Source organism: Lontra canadensis, unplaced genomic scaffold (assembly GCF_010015895.1).
Source record: "Lontra canadensis isolate GAN:19392208 unplaced genomic scaffold, GSC_riverotter_1.0 scaffold2, whole genome shotgun sequence".
NCBI lineage: Eukaryota > Metazoa > Chordata > Mammalia > Carnivora > Mustelidae > Lontra > Lontra canadensis.
The window spans coordinates 2,306,093-2,322,995 of record NW_022630996.1 but is presented as its reverse complement, the minus strand read 5'-3'; the positions used below and the strand labels follow the sequence as shown (position 1 = coordinate 2,322,995).

The window sequence follows — 16,903 nt, the reverse complement described above, 5'->3', positions numbered from 1 at the left end:
AAGCGAGGGCAGGGCAGGAGGGTTCTGACAGCCAGAGGGGTACGGTAAGGAGGAGGTGGAGGAGGAGGAGGAGCCGGGGTGGGGACTGGAGGGGGCGAGGAGGGAGGGCTTCCCCGCCTCGCCCGCCGCCGGGGTGTGCAGGCGCTGCTGGCGGCGGCGGCGTCTCCAGCTCCGTCTCCGGCCGCTGCTGCCGCCGCTGCTGCTCGGGCGCCGGGGAGATGCCGCTCCGCGCCGCGCCGCGCTGAGGCCGTGCGTGCGCCCGCCCGCCCGCGGGGCTGCGTGCTCTCCGCGCCCCAGCCCTCCGCGCGAGCTGACAGGCGGCCGGGAGCCCCTCCGAGTCACGCCGCCCGGCGGCGCGGGGAGCGCTCGCCCGCAGTGCCGCCGGCAGCTCCGCCGAGCCCGGCGCTCTCCCCTGCGCCCCTGCAGCCCTCGCTCCTCTCTCTGCCTCCGCGTCCTGTGGTGATCCCCCCCCCCCGAGGGAGAGGGCGGGGTAGGTCCCCTCCTCGGCTCCCCCTCCCTTTCCTTCTTGGTTTGAATTTCTTCCCCCCAGCATTTCACTGGCTCCCGGAGCGAGAGGCAGGAGCCGCTCGGAGGGAAGAGGAAGGCTGCGCCTCCCCCGCGGCTCCCAGCCGGGCCGAACTGGAGCCTGCAGGGGTGCGGGGAGAAGAGGACGCAGCGGGAGGGGCCCGGCTCTCTCCCGCGCCGCGCACAGCCCACCTCCCCGGGAGAAGCCCACGGAGAGACGCGCGGCGTCTCCGCCACGAGCTCTCGGAGTCGCGCGACCGGCCCGCCGACGATGGTGGCGGCTCCGCGAGCCGGCTGCGGGGCAGCGCTGTGGCTCTGGACGCTCAGCAGCCTCCTCTGCAGAGCCTGGACGGCCCCGGCCGCGTCCCGTAAGTAGCCCCGCGCGAGCGCGCGCCGCGCCCCGGCGGCTCCAGTGCCGCATTGAGGTGCCACCCCGGGGGGGGGGGCAAGTCTGAGGCGCCTTCGCGGTTCTGGCCCCCGAGGCGTGCGGGTGTCTCCGCCGTCACGCACCGACCGCCACTGCAGCACCGAAACTCCGAGCCCCGCGCTCCCGGCGCCGGGTGGGGGAGTGGGGTGGGGAGGGGGGGGGAGACTGGGCTCCGGAGGCTGGTGATGCTTCTGGAAAGTTGTTCTGGGTCCTGGAGGTGCGTCGGCGACTGCTCGGTTAGAGGGAGTCGTGGGGACGACAGTCTTAGGAGTTACTCTTCGACTTCGGTGTGTTTGTCGTGGAGGGAGTTCGTGGCGTTTGGCTTAGGTAGGTCAGTGAGAGAAAAGTGAAGACCAGGGCAAAAATAAGTTTCTTATTTTTATTGATGGTTTTAACTTCAGTGAGCACGGATTTGGGGATGAAAGAGGGGCAGGTTGTGAGCAGTTTGGGCACGACGGACTCCTCTTAGCCACCCACCCACCCGGCCACCCCGCGACGACTTGATGGCCCTTTAGTACTAAGTTATTGGACGGGGAGGCAGAGAATGCAGTGCTGTAACTGAAATTGCTCTGATAATGCAGTCCAGGGCTCGGGACAGGCAGGGCACACCATCAGCGATGTAGTGATGAAGGCGTCCCTTAAGAGTTCTCAGGGAAACGATGCTGTTGAACATGTTTAAGTCTTTGTGTTTTCGCAAGCTTTTTTGAAAAGAAAAGGTGGCTCGTGGTTTCCTGTGGTTAGCAAGAGTAGAAGGACATAGAAGATTCCAGCCCATCTTCTGAATTGCTTTAGAAGTGCCTGGTGTGCATGCAGAGAGGCAATGCCTACTCGTAGCTCCTTTGGTTCACAAAGAGTTAAACGCTAGAGAGATTGCCTATGGGAATCTTAGGATAATATTCCTAAGCACCTAGTGCTTGTTTATGAGAATGAGTTACTTATTAAAGAAGAATCGTGGAGATTTTAGTGTGAAAATAACTGTTTTCCATTTAGGGGGAAAAAAAGTTTCCTGTTTTCCAGAATTCATTGTACATGTGTATTCCTATCTCTGTTTATGAGATCTTCGGATGCCTTGATGTATCTTAACCTTTAAGTTAATACTGATGTTCTTGTTCCAGGGTAGAAATATTAATAAGAATAACCATTGAAAAAAGGACTTTATACGTCGTGCTAAAGACTCTAATACACAGTAATGTGATGGGATGAACCACTATTACAGTTTTAATGTATTTTCCCACCTACGGTATTTGTTTTTCTTTTCTTGCAACATAGGAAGTCACCAAGTGGCAGTTTGTAATGGACTTGAGAAAAAATTTATAGCTTTTTCACAAGAGGATTAAACCACCAAAAAGTGATATGTTATTAACATATATATATATGTCGGTTTTATATATTTAAACAGAAATTATGAAGACACAATGCTCAGTATTAATATTTATGTAAATACGTAATTATGTCTTGAGAAAAGTAATTGATGAAATTTCAATTTCCATTTCAAGATCTGGTCATATAGAACTAATTGCCACTCTTTTCAGAAATTGAATGTATTATAAATTAAATTAATTATATTCATTGTTTGAAAGCCCTCATATCCAGGATTTTTCTTGGGTTTTATATTGCATCTTTTTGTATACTCTAATTATAATGGCTCCATCTGAAACATTTGACAGGTATCAAGAATTAATAGCATACATGCAGCCACTGGGTTAATGCATTTTAAGAATAGAAGTTGTTTCAGAAACATATTCTTAGTTTTTGCAACTTAGAATTTGGTGATGGGGAAGAGCAGAGAATATTATTTTTAAGATAGGTAATACTTACATTTGATTAAGATTTATTAGCTCTTATTCTTTATTGTTTAAATATCTAAAATGGCTTAACTAAGATGACTTTTTATTTCATTTGAGTACAAATTGTGTGACTAAAACCCAGTTTCCCTGCATCCCGAAATCAATTAAATAATAAGAATGATGTAGACTTTATTGATAAGAATAAGCTTCATATAATCCGTGCTTTAAAATTAAATTATAATTTTACACTTAATGAAAATGTTTATATTATACATGATTCTGAAAAAGAATGATAGTTATATTCTTAATACTGAAGACACTTAGAGGAGAAAAAAAATGGTAACTACATGAATCTAAGATAATGAACAACTCAACCAGGAGAGGTCATCACAAGACAAAAAGTAGCATGAAAATCTAAAAGTAATGTTTTTATTTGGTACTCATTTAAGAAAAAATATGATGACTATACTAAAACTTTCTGTCCCTAAATAACTTTTAACATGACGGACATTTCTAGAAGATGCAGTTAATATTTTTTCATTTGATAACAGTACCATTTTAAATATATATTTGCTTCTGGCTTATTTCTTTTTCTCTGTTATTGAAATGTATATTAAAATGGTGTTACTGTTAATACGATGTTTTTTTACAACTAGACTAAAACTAAAGAAGCTCATTTCTGGGACTAAATAGAAATAGAATCTAATTGCATAACAGTGCAGATGAGCGGCTACTGAGCTGATGGAGTCCTATAACCTCCCTTCTTGTGAATACATGTATACAGGACGCACATGTAAAGTTTAAGTAGGAGATTTTATTCTTAGGAAGTTGCACTTGTTTGGACATATTTGAAAGATGCGGACAGTGCAGTTCTAAATGATGAGTTTGAGCTAGCATTTAATGAATTTAACTTACTCTTAAAGTATACTAAATTTTGACTTAAATAGTGCTTTCTGATAAAGTTCATTTGTGCTATTTTGTATTATTTTGTATACGCATTAAACTATGATTGCACTGTCACATTTGAAAAATTTTGATTGATCAAATACTAACAAGTATGTTTCTGCATATATAAGTATATATAAATACAAATGTATATAAATACACACACGTATAGTAAAATCCTTTAGATACATGTTACATAATGTATGTTTAATATAGTATATATACTATATATTTATTCTGTGTAATATATGTGTATATTTATATATTTTCTTACATGTCTTTCAAGGAGTTAAACCCGCTTAGAATTTTATAGATAGGTCTTTTCGTGTGCAATTATTTCAAGTAACTAATGCAACAATATCAGAACAGTAGTATATTGATCTGTTTTTTTCCAATTCATATACCACTTTAAAATGTTATCTTTGAAATAATTGAAGTAAATGTAAACTATATAAATAAATACAAAAGCAAATACTATTAGTTTACACTGAGCTTAAACATAATAATGAGCTTGTCTTAATAAATTTTAATTAAAAAAATGCTTTAGGCCAGCAAAATTCATCGGCTGATAAGAGGCAGCACATTATTTACTTAAACTAAAAAGAGTGTTATTTACTTATAGAAGAGAACTGCATAATCCTGATTTCTTTGTAGGTACTGATATTTAGGGAACAGGAATTTTTGCCAAAATTTTCTCCATTAACATTGATGTTTGGCAAAACTGGCTAAAAAAAAGGAATCCCCAAATTCAATATAGGCTTTTATTAACTTTTATACAGTTAAAAGCATATACAACATATCATTTTGAGATAAGTAACATCAAAGTTGTTTGATGCACATTTTATTTTTATAATCACATTTCTATTTTCATTCTAATTTGGAGGATATTTCAAATTCTATAACTGTTTTTAAGATTTTAAATTACTTGTCTTAATTATAAATTCTTCTAGAGTAAATGCCAATAAGTCTCTAAAAGTGAACTAATAAGTCTTCTTGTCTGATATATCCTTTTTATGACTGAAATATAAAGGGAATTTGATATGCATTCCCTTATCTTGCCACTTTTTTTAATATTAAAAAAAGATTTTATTTGTTGAAAACAATGTATAGAATAAGGAGACATTCTAAGCTCAGAAACTCTTAACTCATCATATCTAGTGTGTGATTATCTTAATAGTATCAAAATTCTTCATGTTTTTGTGGTGACCAATGTTGATGGGATGAAGAAATAAAACATGTAATTTCAAAATTTTCCTATATTTAATTGATTTAAGAAGTGCTTTCTTTTGTCATTTATTGCGACTTGTGAAGTTAAAGAAGAGAGTACATAATTTAAATCTAAAAACTACAATGTTAGGGAAATAAAGTGGATTTCATATTTCTATGTGTATTGGTATCTGAAATTGAATGTTATCAGTATTTCTAGAGGAATACATATCTTGAGATAAGTAGCTATTAGCAACATAAGACATTTTATAATCATGTAATATTTGGCCATTGAAAGAAATTGTGTTTATTTTTGTCATTTTAATGTACAAATAATGATGAAATGATCTTCATATAGAGAACATTCCAAATGAGAAACTTAGAATCTGAACAGAATGATAAGTTCAAACATTGGATCTCCCCATCTCCTGGGATCTGTAGAACTTGTATGTTTTAGTTCTGACCAACTAAAGATGTTGGGATACAGAGGTGCTACCTCTTTTTCCAACCTAGTGTTTTCTTTTATGTGGAGGAAAGTCCATTTGTAGCATTCTCAACCTCTCTTTCTGCAGTTCACTCGTTCCTTCCAAGTTAAGTGGAGGGGCTTGCTTGCCAGGTGACTTTGGGTTAAGGACCTAGCAGAGCTGAGCACCTACTTCTTCCTTCCAAGCTGCCTGACAAAGGTATAGATTTTAACTGAAAGACATCTAAGAGTAGGTTATGCCTCTGCAGTAATGTGTGTGATAAATGGAAAGCCTTATGGTGTCTTGGTTCTTTGTATGGCTGGAAAGTTTGTTTAATTTCAGAATTAAGCTTAATGTATCCCATTGTTGCCACACAGCTAAGCCCTATTCAGCAATTATTGTGTAAAGGGTGATATTTGCTCTCCACCTGTGACCCTTATTCTAATCTAGAACTCAGGCAGAAAAGAGAGTGCAATTCATTGTGCCCTGTCAGACCCAAAGGTATTAAAATGCAAGTAATAAGCTTATTTAGCATTGAACTAAATGAGCATTAGAATATTTTGCATGTTTTAAAAACCAGCAATGAAATAACACTCATTTTTCCCTTTGATGTTAAGTTGGAGAGTTGAATTTATTCTATGACCTCCTAGAGCCCCTCCCCCATTCATTCATTCAGTTATGCATATTTCTGTTATTAGTGATATTTATTTTAGAAAGAATTTTGGAATATCATTTCTTTACCTGTGGTCAATAACATTACCATTTTAAATGTATCTTGTTTCTGGGCTTTAGTGGCTGCATGTTCAACTGAACCTTATCTGTTTAAGTATCAGGGAATTTGACATACCTCGAGTCGGTAGCTTCCTTATGTCCATGTTCCTTCTGCACAATCATGAAGAGTTAGACATCTTGGGTCAGTTATTCTTAAAAAAAAAAAAAAAAGAGTCATTAGCACTTTGAAAACAAAATTGATAATTTCCTCAATTGTAAATTTTGATAAAAAGACTCTTATAGTCTTATTTAATTCATTTTGGGGGTAGACTATTCATAAAAACAGCTTGAAGTAACTGATTTTTTTATAGCTCTCCAGATTTTAAAACCTCCCATGATAGTAGGAAATCTGGAAATAAAGATGTATTCATTGACTCTGAGTTTGCTTGCTGAAGATATCATATTTTTGGTATACAGTAAAAGTGCTGAAGGAGTATAGAAGAGCTCCTAAGGGCCATATTCTACATTTTACTTATGATTTAAGTTTGTTTGAAATATCCTCGCAAACATGCTTAGTGATATATTCTTTAATGTTTTCATGTTTAGGAAGGAGGTAAAACTAGTTTCTGGGAATACGTTTATCAGGAAAAATGATCCCCAAACATATATCAAGTTCTCTTTCCCTTGGAATGGTGGTCTTAGTGGCCTGGGAATGTGAATTATGCAGAGTGGCAGGGGAGATGCGACCTGCACACTGTTAGGTTCTCTAAATCTCTGTAGTGCGGTGCATCTACACTAGAATCAAGTTATACAAAGTTTAATTAAATTCAGCAAGGATTTGCTCACTTCTGTGCATTAGATGTCACGTCAAAAATGCATGTAAAAAGAAAAACTCTGCCTTGACTCCTGATTTTCTAACTACTATTACGATGTCAGCTATGTCATTCGATTATATTATTCTTTCAAAGGAATACAAGGAAAAAGTAAATACATACATGCTGAATTAATAAAACAGCTTATTATGTGGTGAAATATCATGATTTGCCAAAGGAAATAATACACTTATCTCCAAGAATATTCTTGTAAAATAGAAGGTCCTTGTTGTTACTTGTGAATCATATAGACTCAAATGGTTATGTTGAACTTGCATAAAACATATGTTGATTAAATTGCATCGCACTGTTACCTCGTATTACTGGGAAGTGACCTCTTAATGAGAATCAAATTATTAAGTAAACTTATAAGTAAAAATTTACCTTCATATACTTCATATATTTTTTCTGGGTATTGGGCAAAATATATGAACAGAAGAACTACATGTGAAAAAATTTCAGCCTAATTATGTCACATGGCAAACAATGTATTTAAGAGTATCATTTGTTTAGAAGTTTTTGGTTACACATTAACAATGGTCTGTGCTTCATTAAATTCCTTAATTGCTAATACATTTTAGTTCAAAATTTATAGATTTATGTAATGTATATGAAACAGTTTTGGTTCAAACAAAAATTAATATGGAAAATCATGTGTGAATATCAACTTTTCTCAGATGATTAAGTGAATATGCTAAAATTAATTATTTAACATATCAGCCGATCTAAGAACACATAATCCTTTTTTTTTTTTTCTTTCTTTCTTTCGGTGTGCCAAGAGGCATGATAACCCAGGAGTCTGGTGCCACCGTCAAGGCAAATGTTGTTAATCTAGCATGACATTTTTTTTTTCTCACTGGGTCTGAATATGGCCATAAAATCATATCTCCATCAACACATTGTGCCGGATAACTGTGCATAATCTCATGAGATTTGATCTATATGTTACAACTTTATTTTGTACTCATGTTCTATAAACCATCACCAGAAGTCTTCAGCTGACTTTTGTTAGTGCTGAAACACAGTCTTCAATTAACCCCCCTTGATTAATATTCAGTGTTCTCATATGAAAAGAATATTTAGGAGAATTTATTCCTGCCTCACAGAAGAATTTTTTAATGATGAGATTTCCAAAAATAAAATTTCATCATGCCTCATATGCATCTATAGTGTATGTGAATTTTATTTGGATACCTTAACCTAAGTAGGTGAGGGTCTCGTGGCTAGTTTAAAGCAGATGCTAGTACTGTGTGTTACGTTTTTTGGCTGTCTGGAGTATGAGATTAAGAATAACCATTTTATCATGTCAGTTGACAAGCATGATACTGTGTTCAGGGATACAGATGAGCGATCATTGGGTATTTACGTTGCTTCCGCTATTAAGAATGCAAAAACAAATGGCTTCATTCAGATATTTATACACTGATGTGTTCCTTTGTGGGGAATCTATGTCAAAGACTGGGATCCAGGAGTTTATGGATCTTTTCTTTAATGAACAATTCCTGACTGAGCTCCATACATCTGTTATGACTCATGTGTTCACCACCAATGAATGAGCATCCTTTTCTAGAGTATCAGTAGACAGCATTATACTTCCACAAATTTTTTGCCCTTTGATAGGAACGGTGTTTGTTGAGTGTTGACTTCAGGTCAGGTGGCTACTCTTAAGATGCATTAACTCAGGGCACCTGGGTGGCTCAGTGGGTTAAGCCTCTGCCTTTGGCTCAGGTCCTGATCTCATGGTGCTGGGTCCGAGTCCCGCATCGGGCTCTCTCTCTGCTCAGTGGGGAGCCTGCTTCCTCCTCTCTCTGCCTGCCTCTCTGCCTATTTGTGATCTCTCTGTCAAATAAATAAAATCTTAAAAAAAAAAAAGATGCATTAATTCTTGTAGTCCTTAGAACAGTGCTCCAATTGGCAGATAAGAAAAGTGGGCAGACAGAGAATTTAAGTGATTAACCAGGCTGCCCATACGATCTATCCCAGCGGCCTGTGCTCTTGGCCATGGCGCCACAGGCTGAGTGAGAAATACTATGCCATTGATTTCCAGTTCTCTGCCTAATATTGAATTTCAGCTTGCATCGAGGCAACATTTTATGGTTAATTAACTGCTTGTGTAGAGTTATAGTAACAAAAACCTGTCATTCTAATGTTTCTATTTCAACAATAATAACATTAAATAATAATACATATGTCATTTATGTTCTTCCTTATCATAGTAAAGTGATTTTACAGTGTAATTCTGTCTTTTGGTACTGTTAGCATACATTAATAGTCACGTGGTGAAAATATTTATTTAAAGCTATGTAACATATTTCTGGAAATGCTTTGTCAGATACAACTAAAAGCTTTTTAAAACAGGTTGTAAGGAAATTTTGCGGTCTGTATCCAGAAGCATAAACATTATTGCCATTTCTGAGTTTAAATGATGATACCCGTGTAATCTAGAACCATTATTTTCAGTATCAGTTTCACGTGATGTCTAAACTGTAAAGCTTTTCTTGAGAGTCTTGTTGAGAGGAAAGCTTTGACTTTAATGGCAGTGGGAAAGTATTTATCTCAAAAATACTTGTCATTTCTAATGCTTAAATATTTCTTGTATCTATTCTCTGCTCTCATTCCCATCACTGCAGCTCCCGTGATGATTTTCAGCATTTCCTCTCTAGACGTTAAGTTGGTAACCTCCCAGAATGCCCCCTTGCTTCCAGTTCTCTTCTAGTTGACCCTCGATGACACACATCTTCTCATTGTAGCTGACTTCCCTGGTTCTTGCCTAACCTTTTGATGTGATCTCCCCTGGCCCACCATATGCACCCCATGACCTCCCCAGACTGAATTCCTGGCATTTCCTCCTGTACAACACGCTGTTCCCAGTCATGTTTCTCTTATGTGTTCTCACTTCCATTCTCTCCTTCTGGAACCCCTTTTTCTATTTCATCTATGCTGATTTAGGGGAAACTCATTTATGGTGTAAGCCTCAGAACTCTGGAGCATATGGGAGATGCTATCACCTCCCTTTGGTGATTTGGTATCATCACAAGTAAAATTTTAGGAAAATAATAAGCTTTTTTTTTTTTTTTTTTTTTTTTTGCTATCTGGACTGACAAGGAGTGATGACAAATAATGCAAGTCATCGTCAATTATCTGATGATAGAGTGAGAAATTATCCCGAATTACTGACAATAGAAGAAAGTCAAGAAATCCACTCTGAAAGCATAAAACACAGATACTTGCCATCATTTATACATGAATATTAATCAGTTGTTTCAAGGGAAATAATGAAACCATGCCTTGAGAGCTCTGTAATTTCCCAAACCTTTTTCCTGCATGGCTCTATTTTGCAGCATTTTCTGTACTTCACTTAAGCCATATCATTGGTCAGACTCCTTGGAAGTCAAGGCTGACTGCCCTTTTCAAAACACGTTGTTTCAAAGAAATACCTGTAATCTACATGCAAATCAAAGACAGGTGTCAACAAAATAATTATTGTGCCTAACAGGTACTTGAAATAGAGTGCTTAAGATGTCAAAAAATCTTGTAAATGATAGAGGTAGTTGTAGAGAAAGTTGATAATTATATATATTTAGTGTATAATAATCTTAACATATTAGTTGATTTTGTCAAAGTTGGTATGGAATGTCAGTGGATTTCATTTTGATTTTTAATATAACAAAAATATCCTTTGGCAAGTACAAAAATAGGCACTTATATTTTGTTTATACTTTAACTCCCTTCATCCCTACATTGGAAATTTTGTTCATGCTGTACTGCAACTTTAAATTATCCCCCAGCCTATGAGATCCTTTTCTTTTCAAAGCCCTCCATTCCTGTGAAGGCTGTTCCCAACTGTATATCTTTCACTGTGACTCCCCCTAGCTTTGCCTATTAATAACAGAAGTTACTCCCTTACTCTCTTTTCTCTTACCTTCACTGTCACAGCCTACATTTTGTACTTAGGTGAACAGGTATAAAGGTGTGGCTGTATTAAAAAAGCTAGACTTCTGTAATCATCTTTTCTTTTACCAGGCACTGTAGTAGTTGCATTGAACTTGCTGCATAAAATTAGTCAATTACCTCTTTGCTAGAAAACTCAAAGCATCAGGATGCTCAAAAATTTGAAAGCTCAGTGGTTTCGTTTTTTTATATAGTTCTTACTTTGATCAAGTTCTACTGACACAAAATCTACATCCTCACAAATTTTGGCCATTAGCTGTAGTTGGGCTTTTAAGGTAATAAAAGCTTAATATTTACATGATATTCTACTGCCATATAATATTTGGAGGCAGATACCATCGTATGATTAAATATAATTTTAATATTAATTACTGTTTTTATATATGGCTAATTAATATGTCAAAGATGAATATGTCCATTAAGAGAAAAGACTATACATGAGCAGCATTAAATAAATATAATCGAATTAAATTGAAATGGATTAGTTATGTAAGAGCTGTATATAAATTGTGCATATAGCTAGGTTGTAGCTAAAAGTACAGCTGTCTTTTCTTAGTTGTATTTTTGTAGCAAAAAGCTATAAATCAGAAGTAATCAGAAGTAATATGATTTAATATAATATTAGTTATAATAAAGTTTCTCTGTAAAGGTAATCATCATATTATAAGAATACTGCCTAAGAACTGACATGTCTGTATGAATCAAAACAAAAATGATTATTTCAGAGGACTGTCATTTAAAAGGAACAGGGATATTAAAGTTATATTAAAGGGTAGTTTGAACCTATTTGCTCAATGTGAAAGGCAACACATTCTTGAATTATCTGTTCTTTGCCCGAAGTATATTATGAGTATATAACTGCAATTTGATTAGTTTTCATATGGTGAAGAACATGGCTTCATGTTATATAATTACTGTATACAATCATCTGAGGCCTTTAGTTTTACAGAGATTATATAATCACCCAAAATAGAAATTTTGGAATTTAAAATGTGTTATTCCTGCACATTTTTAGATGATACATGGTAAAATTAGAGTACCACATCCACTTTTATTTTTTATTTTTTTTTTTTTAAAGATTTTTATTTATTTATTTGACAGACAGAGATCACAAGTAGGCAGAGAGGCAGGCAGAGAGAGAGAGGGGAAGGAGGCTCCCCGCTGAGCAGAGAGCCCGACGTGGGGCTCGATCCCAGGACCCTGAGATCACGACCCAAGCTGAAGGCAGAGGCTTAACCCACTGAGCCACCCAGGCGCCCCCCACATCCACTTGTAAAAAGAGATTTCAGAATCTTGTAAATAAAAATGACATTGTTCTTTTATCAAATTGGCGCCTGTAGAGCTTTTTGTAAAAGACTCTCAGATCTGTTGTTTGTTCATTTATATGTCTATAATTACAGTATTTAGAGCATCTCATACTGTTTGTTTCTACATATCGAACTTTCAAATGACGGATGCACCAGTGCCAAAGGCAAACCATGTCAAGCGACAGAGGTTTCTGCCTTCCTGAAGTTGACAATAGTTGGGTCAACAGTTGCCTAAGAAATTGTGAAAGTGGGGCGCCTGGGTGGCTCAGTGGGTTAAAGTCCCTGCCTTCGGCTCAGGTCGTGATCCCAGAGCCCTGGGATCGAGCCCCGCATTGGGCTCTCTGCTTGGCAGGGAGCCTGCTTCCGCCTCTCTGCCTACTTGTGATCTCTATCAAATAAATAAATGAAATCTTTAAAAAAAAAAAAAGAAATTGTGAAAGTTGGATTACTCAGAAGCGTGCTAAAGATCAGTATGTTTGGGAAAAATTAGTGACCTGGGTTTGGAGCTAAAATGATTTCTCATTATTTTATTTACTGTAGTATTCTATGCTTCCGCATAACACATTAAGTTTCCAAAACTTTAGTCAGAAAAAAATGCCACTCAATAATTTGCTTCTGTAAGTCCCACATCCTCTGCAGGGTCTCTTAACTCTTATTTCAAAATTATTTTAACTGTAATATTTCACCTTAGTACATTACCTCAAATCTCCCTTATATTTATTGGGCATGTTAAAATTTAAATTAAAATTATAAATCATCTCTGTTGGTCCAGGAGTAAATTTATCAGCAGGTGATTAAGGTCCTTCCCATTATGACATTTTAGCTGAAACTTAAAGGATAAGAAGGAAGTATCCAAGAAAAAAGAAGGGGAAGAATGTTCCAACCAGAAGATGACAGCTATACAATTCCGACATTGGCTAAGTTTAGACTTCACTCTGCTGGTGAGGTATTAGGTTGTTTTGGAATAAGTCTTTTGTAAAACATGTGGAAAGAAAGTTTTGGAAGAGTAAAGGCACTGCTTAATATTTTATCAGCAAATAGAAAATAAGTCTTTATTGGTTGAAAATACAGAGAATAAGTATTTATTGTCATTAAACACAGAATAACTTATGTTTTACCAGTTTTGTTAAAAATAAGCATTGAAGAAACCTTACATTCCATGGATGAACTTTACTGTGTAGCAAGTCGACTGTCTAGAATAAAAAGTGTCTGAATTGCAGCACATAGGATGCACAATATAGATTTGGGTATAGGGTAGGGATAAGTGTTTTTCTAAAAATTGCTATTTTATTTAATCAATTTATTTTTTAAAAGATTTTATTTATTTGAGGGAGAGAAAGAGAGAGCGAGCGTGCATGCATGAGAAGGGAGAAGGTCAGAAGGAGAAGCAGACTCCCCGTGGAGCTGGGAGCCCGATGTGGGACTCCATCCAGGAACTCCAGGATTGTGATCTGAGCCGAAGGCAGTGGCCTAACCAACTGAGCCACCCAGGCAACCCAAAAGTTGCTATTTTAAAGTCCTTGAAAGATTTTGGAAAATGTTTATTTCTGTTTTGTTTTTTGTTTGTTTCTTTGTAGGGATCTTTGATCATATGGACTAAAAGTAGTTGTGGTCTATTTTGGTTCCACCTAAAATGGCAAATTTGGTTAGTCAAACTTCACAAAAGAAACAAAACATCAGAATAGTATATGTATATAGTACATATATAGTATACTATATATGTATATATAGTATATAATAAATAAATATATATTTATTTATTATCCATGGCAGGATGTCTCTAGTTTCAAAGCCAATCTCCACCCACCCGTTCCACCCACCCACCTCCCGTCTGGTAACCATCAGTTTTTTTCTCTATAGTCAATAGTCTGTTTCTTGGTTTGTCTCTCCCTCTTTTTTTATTCCTTTGTTCATTTATTCTGTTCCTTAAATTACACATATGAGTGAAGTCATATGGTATTTGTCTTTCTCTGGCTGACCTATTTCACTTAGCATAATACTGTGTTGCTCCATCCTTGTTACTGCAAATGGCGAGATTCTATTATTTTTTATGGCACAATAATATTCCTCTGTGTATGTTCATGTGTGTGTTTGTGTGTGTGTGTGTGTGTGTGTGTGTACACACATACCACTTCTTCTTTATCCATTCATCTATGGATGGATGCTTGGACTGCTTCCTTAATTTGGCTCTTGTAGATGATGCAGTAAACATGGGGATGCATATACCCTTTCAAATTAGTGTTTTATATTCTTTGGGTAAATACCTGGTAGTGTGATTATTGTATCATAGGGTAGCTCTATTTTTAACTTTCTGAGGAACCTCCATACTGTTCTTCAGAGTGGCCGTGCCAGTTTGCATTCCTACCAACAGTGCAAGAGAGTTCCTTTTTTTCCTCATCCTTTCCAACACTGGTTGTTTCTTCTGTTGTTGATTTTAGTCATTCTGACATGTGCAATGTGATATCTCATTGTACTTTTGATTTTCATTTCCCGGATGATGAGTGATGTTGAGCATCTTTTCATGTGTCTGTGGGGCATCTGGATGTCTTCTTTGGAGAAATGTCTGTTCATGTCTCATTTATTTTATAATGTAGCTGGGAAGCTGAGACTTATATTTGGAAAAATTAGCAAAGACTGGAATATTATCTAATTTCCACATAATATATATGTTAATGGCTAAAAAATGAGCTAATGATATAGTTTAAATGTATTAAGACTTAATTGAAAGAAGTAATACATATGCAGTCTGTATTAATTTAGAATTTTTTATTAATGTGTAACAATGTATATATAATGTATTCTATACACAAAGATGTTAATATTTGAGTCATTTATTTTAAAAGTAAATTAATGTTAAAAAGTATGGGAAATTATTAGAACAGCACAAAATTATTTAGTGGAGCCTCTTTTACAATGTAATAGGTATTCAATTACCTTATTCACAAATGTTTCTGGAAAACCACAACATTTGCAAATTAGAGAGCTTGTGGGCATGAGGAACATATCCAAAAGCGTAAACATTTTTACTCTTAACTTTTCAGCCATATGTGCAGATGGTATAAAGCTTGTTTTCTAAAATATGATGGAAGGTATAAAAAGAAATTTGACAATTTTTTTTATTTTTGAATTTGACTATCCAAATAACTGGAAAGCTGGGAAATGAAACAGTGAATATTGTTTTAAGTCCCTGAGAATCAGTGCCCAGGATTTTTGGGGGTTCAGCTGAAATTGTTTATAAACTTTTGTAATTTTATTAATAAAAATGTTTGAGTGTCTATTAAAAATTGATTACTGTAGTAAGCGCTGAAGATTACAAAACAGACTTTGAACACAGGATCTTTGTCCTAAAGAGTCTTATAATCTCCAGGAAGGTAGAAAATATTTATAATGTAAATTTTAATAAAAGCAACTTTACCTATAATAAAAGCTATGTGATTTCCCTGCAAAGAAGGCCCAGGCAAAATTAGCAATTACATTTTGCTACATAGATAATGGAGGCATGAATTGTAAAATGATAGGATCATAAACATGGTGGGGAAAGTTGGTCACTGGAAAATTATATTCAGAGGCATAGTCTCGGTCCCTCTCAGTGGCTCCTAGTGAGTTCTTGTTGTTTTATATTCTGGGGCTCAGAAGACCCCTCAGGCCCATTTATTAGACTATACTGGGCCCTGGTTTGCAGCCAGACTGAGCTGGTCAATGACTTTATTTGTCAGTTCCTGTTTGAGATTGGCAAAGTATATTTATCTTCACAGTTTCCAAATTCCTGGCCATGAAGACTTAAAGACTCAGGATATAGTCAGTGAATCTACAAAACATTTATTTCTTCCCCTTCTGAAATTTCCAATATTCTTTTCAGTAAAGGGAGGAGGACTTACACGTTCAGTTTTCCTAAAAGTGAAAAACTTTTCGAAAAACTTTTTCTAGGGCACCTGGGTGGCTCAGTTGGTTAAATGACAGCCTTAAGCTAAGGTCACGATCCTGGAGTTCTGGGATGGAGTCCCACATCCTGCTCCTTGCTCAGTAGGGAATCTGCTTCTCCCTCTGACTTCCACCTCTCATGCTGTCTTACTCCCTCTCTTGAATAAATAAATAAAAATCTTTAAAACAAACAAACCAAAAAAACTTTTTTCCAAAGCATGTCCTCTCACAGTTTACTATGCTGTAATTTTCTTATTTCATGTGTTCTCTTCTCTCTACTCTTATCCAACAGGAAGTTAGGGTGAGGTAGAATCAAATTTGATGATACTAGTGAGAGAAATCACTAGTTTTGATCTATTCGAATAATAACAATTAGCAGTAAGAGAAAACATTCATGACTCTTTTATATAAAATTTGTTCTTTTTCACAAGACCTTGTGATATTAGGCATAAAGAAATTAAATGCTGCCTTCATTCCAAATATTAAATTTATTATTTAGTACATTGACACAAAATACAATTAAATCCAAAAGAAATTAAGGACAATTGAGCAACAGTCATTCGAAAATATTTTTCAATAAAGTCTAATTTTTAACTGTTAAGCTGGAAATGTTAAATGAGCTTTTAAGTGTTTTAATATATAGTTATATTGTAGGTATGTGTTTTCAGAAATTTATCTCAATTTTATAATTGCATTATAGTCAATATGCATTGCTTAAATAATTTTAATATCAAAAAGGAACATTTGTTTCGTGTAAATGTAAAAAGATTATGTAAAAAAAGTTGTT

At 36.8% G+C, this 16,903-nt stretch overlaps 1 protein-coding gene across 1 annotated transcript in view; it reads left to right on the top strand.

Moving 5' to 3' along the window:
• Window positions 1–478: 478 nt before the first annotated feature.
• Window positions 479–16,903, top strand: part of CNTNAP2 (contactin associated protein 2) — a 1,928,204-nt gene continuing 1,911,779 nt past the window's right edge. Inside the window, exon 1 of the mRNA XM_032866749.1 lies at window positions 479–893. Within this exon, the coding sequence (XP_032722640.1) occupies window positions 797–893 (97 nt within the window). The 5' untranslated portion in view covers window positions 479–796. The remainder of the gene's footprint in view (window positions 894–16,903) is intronic.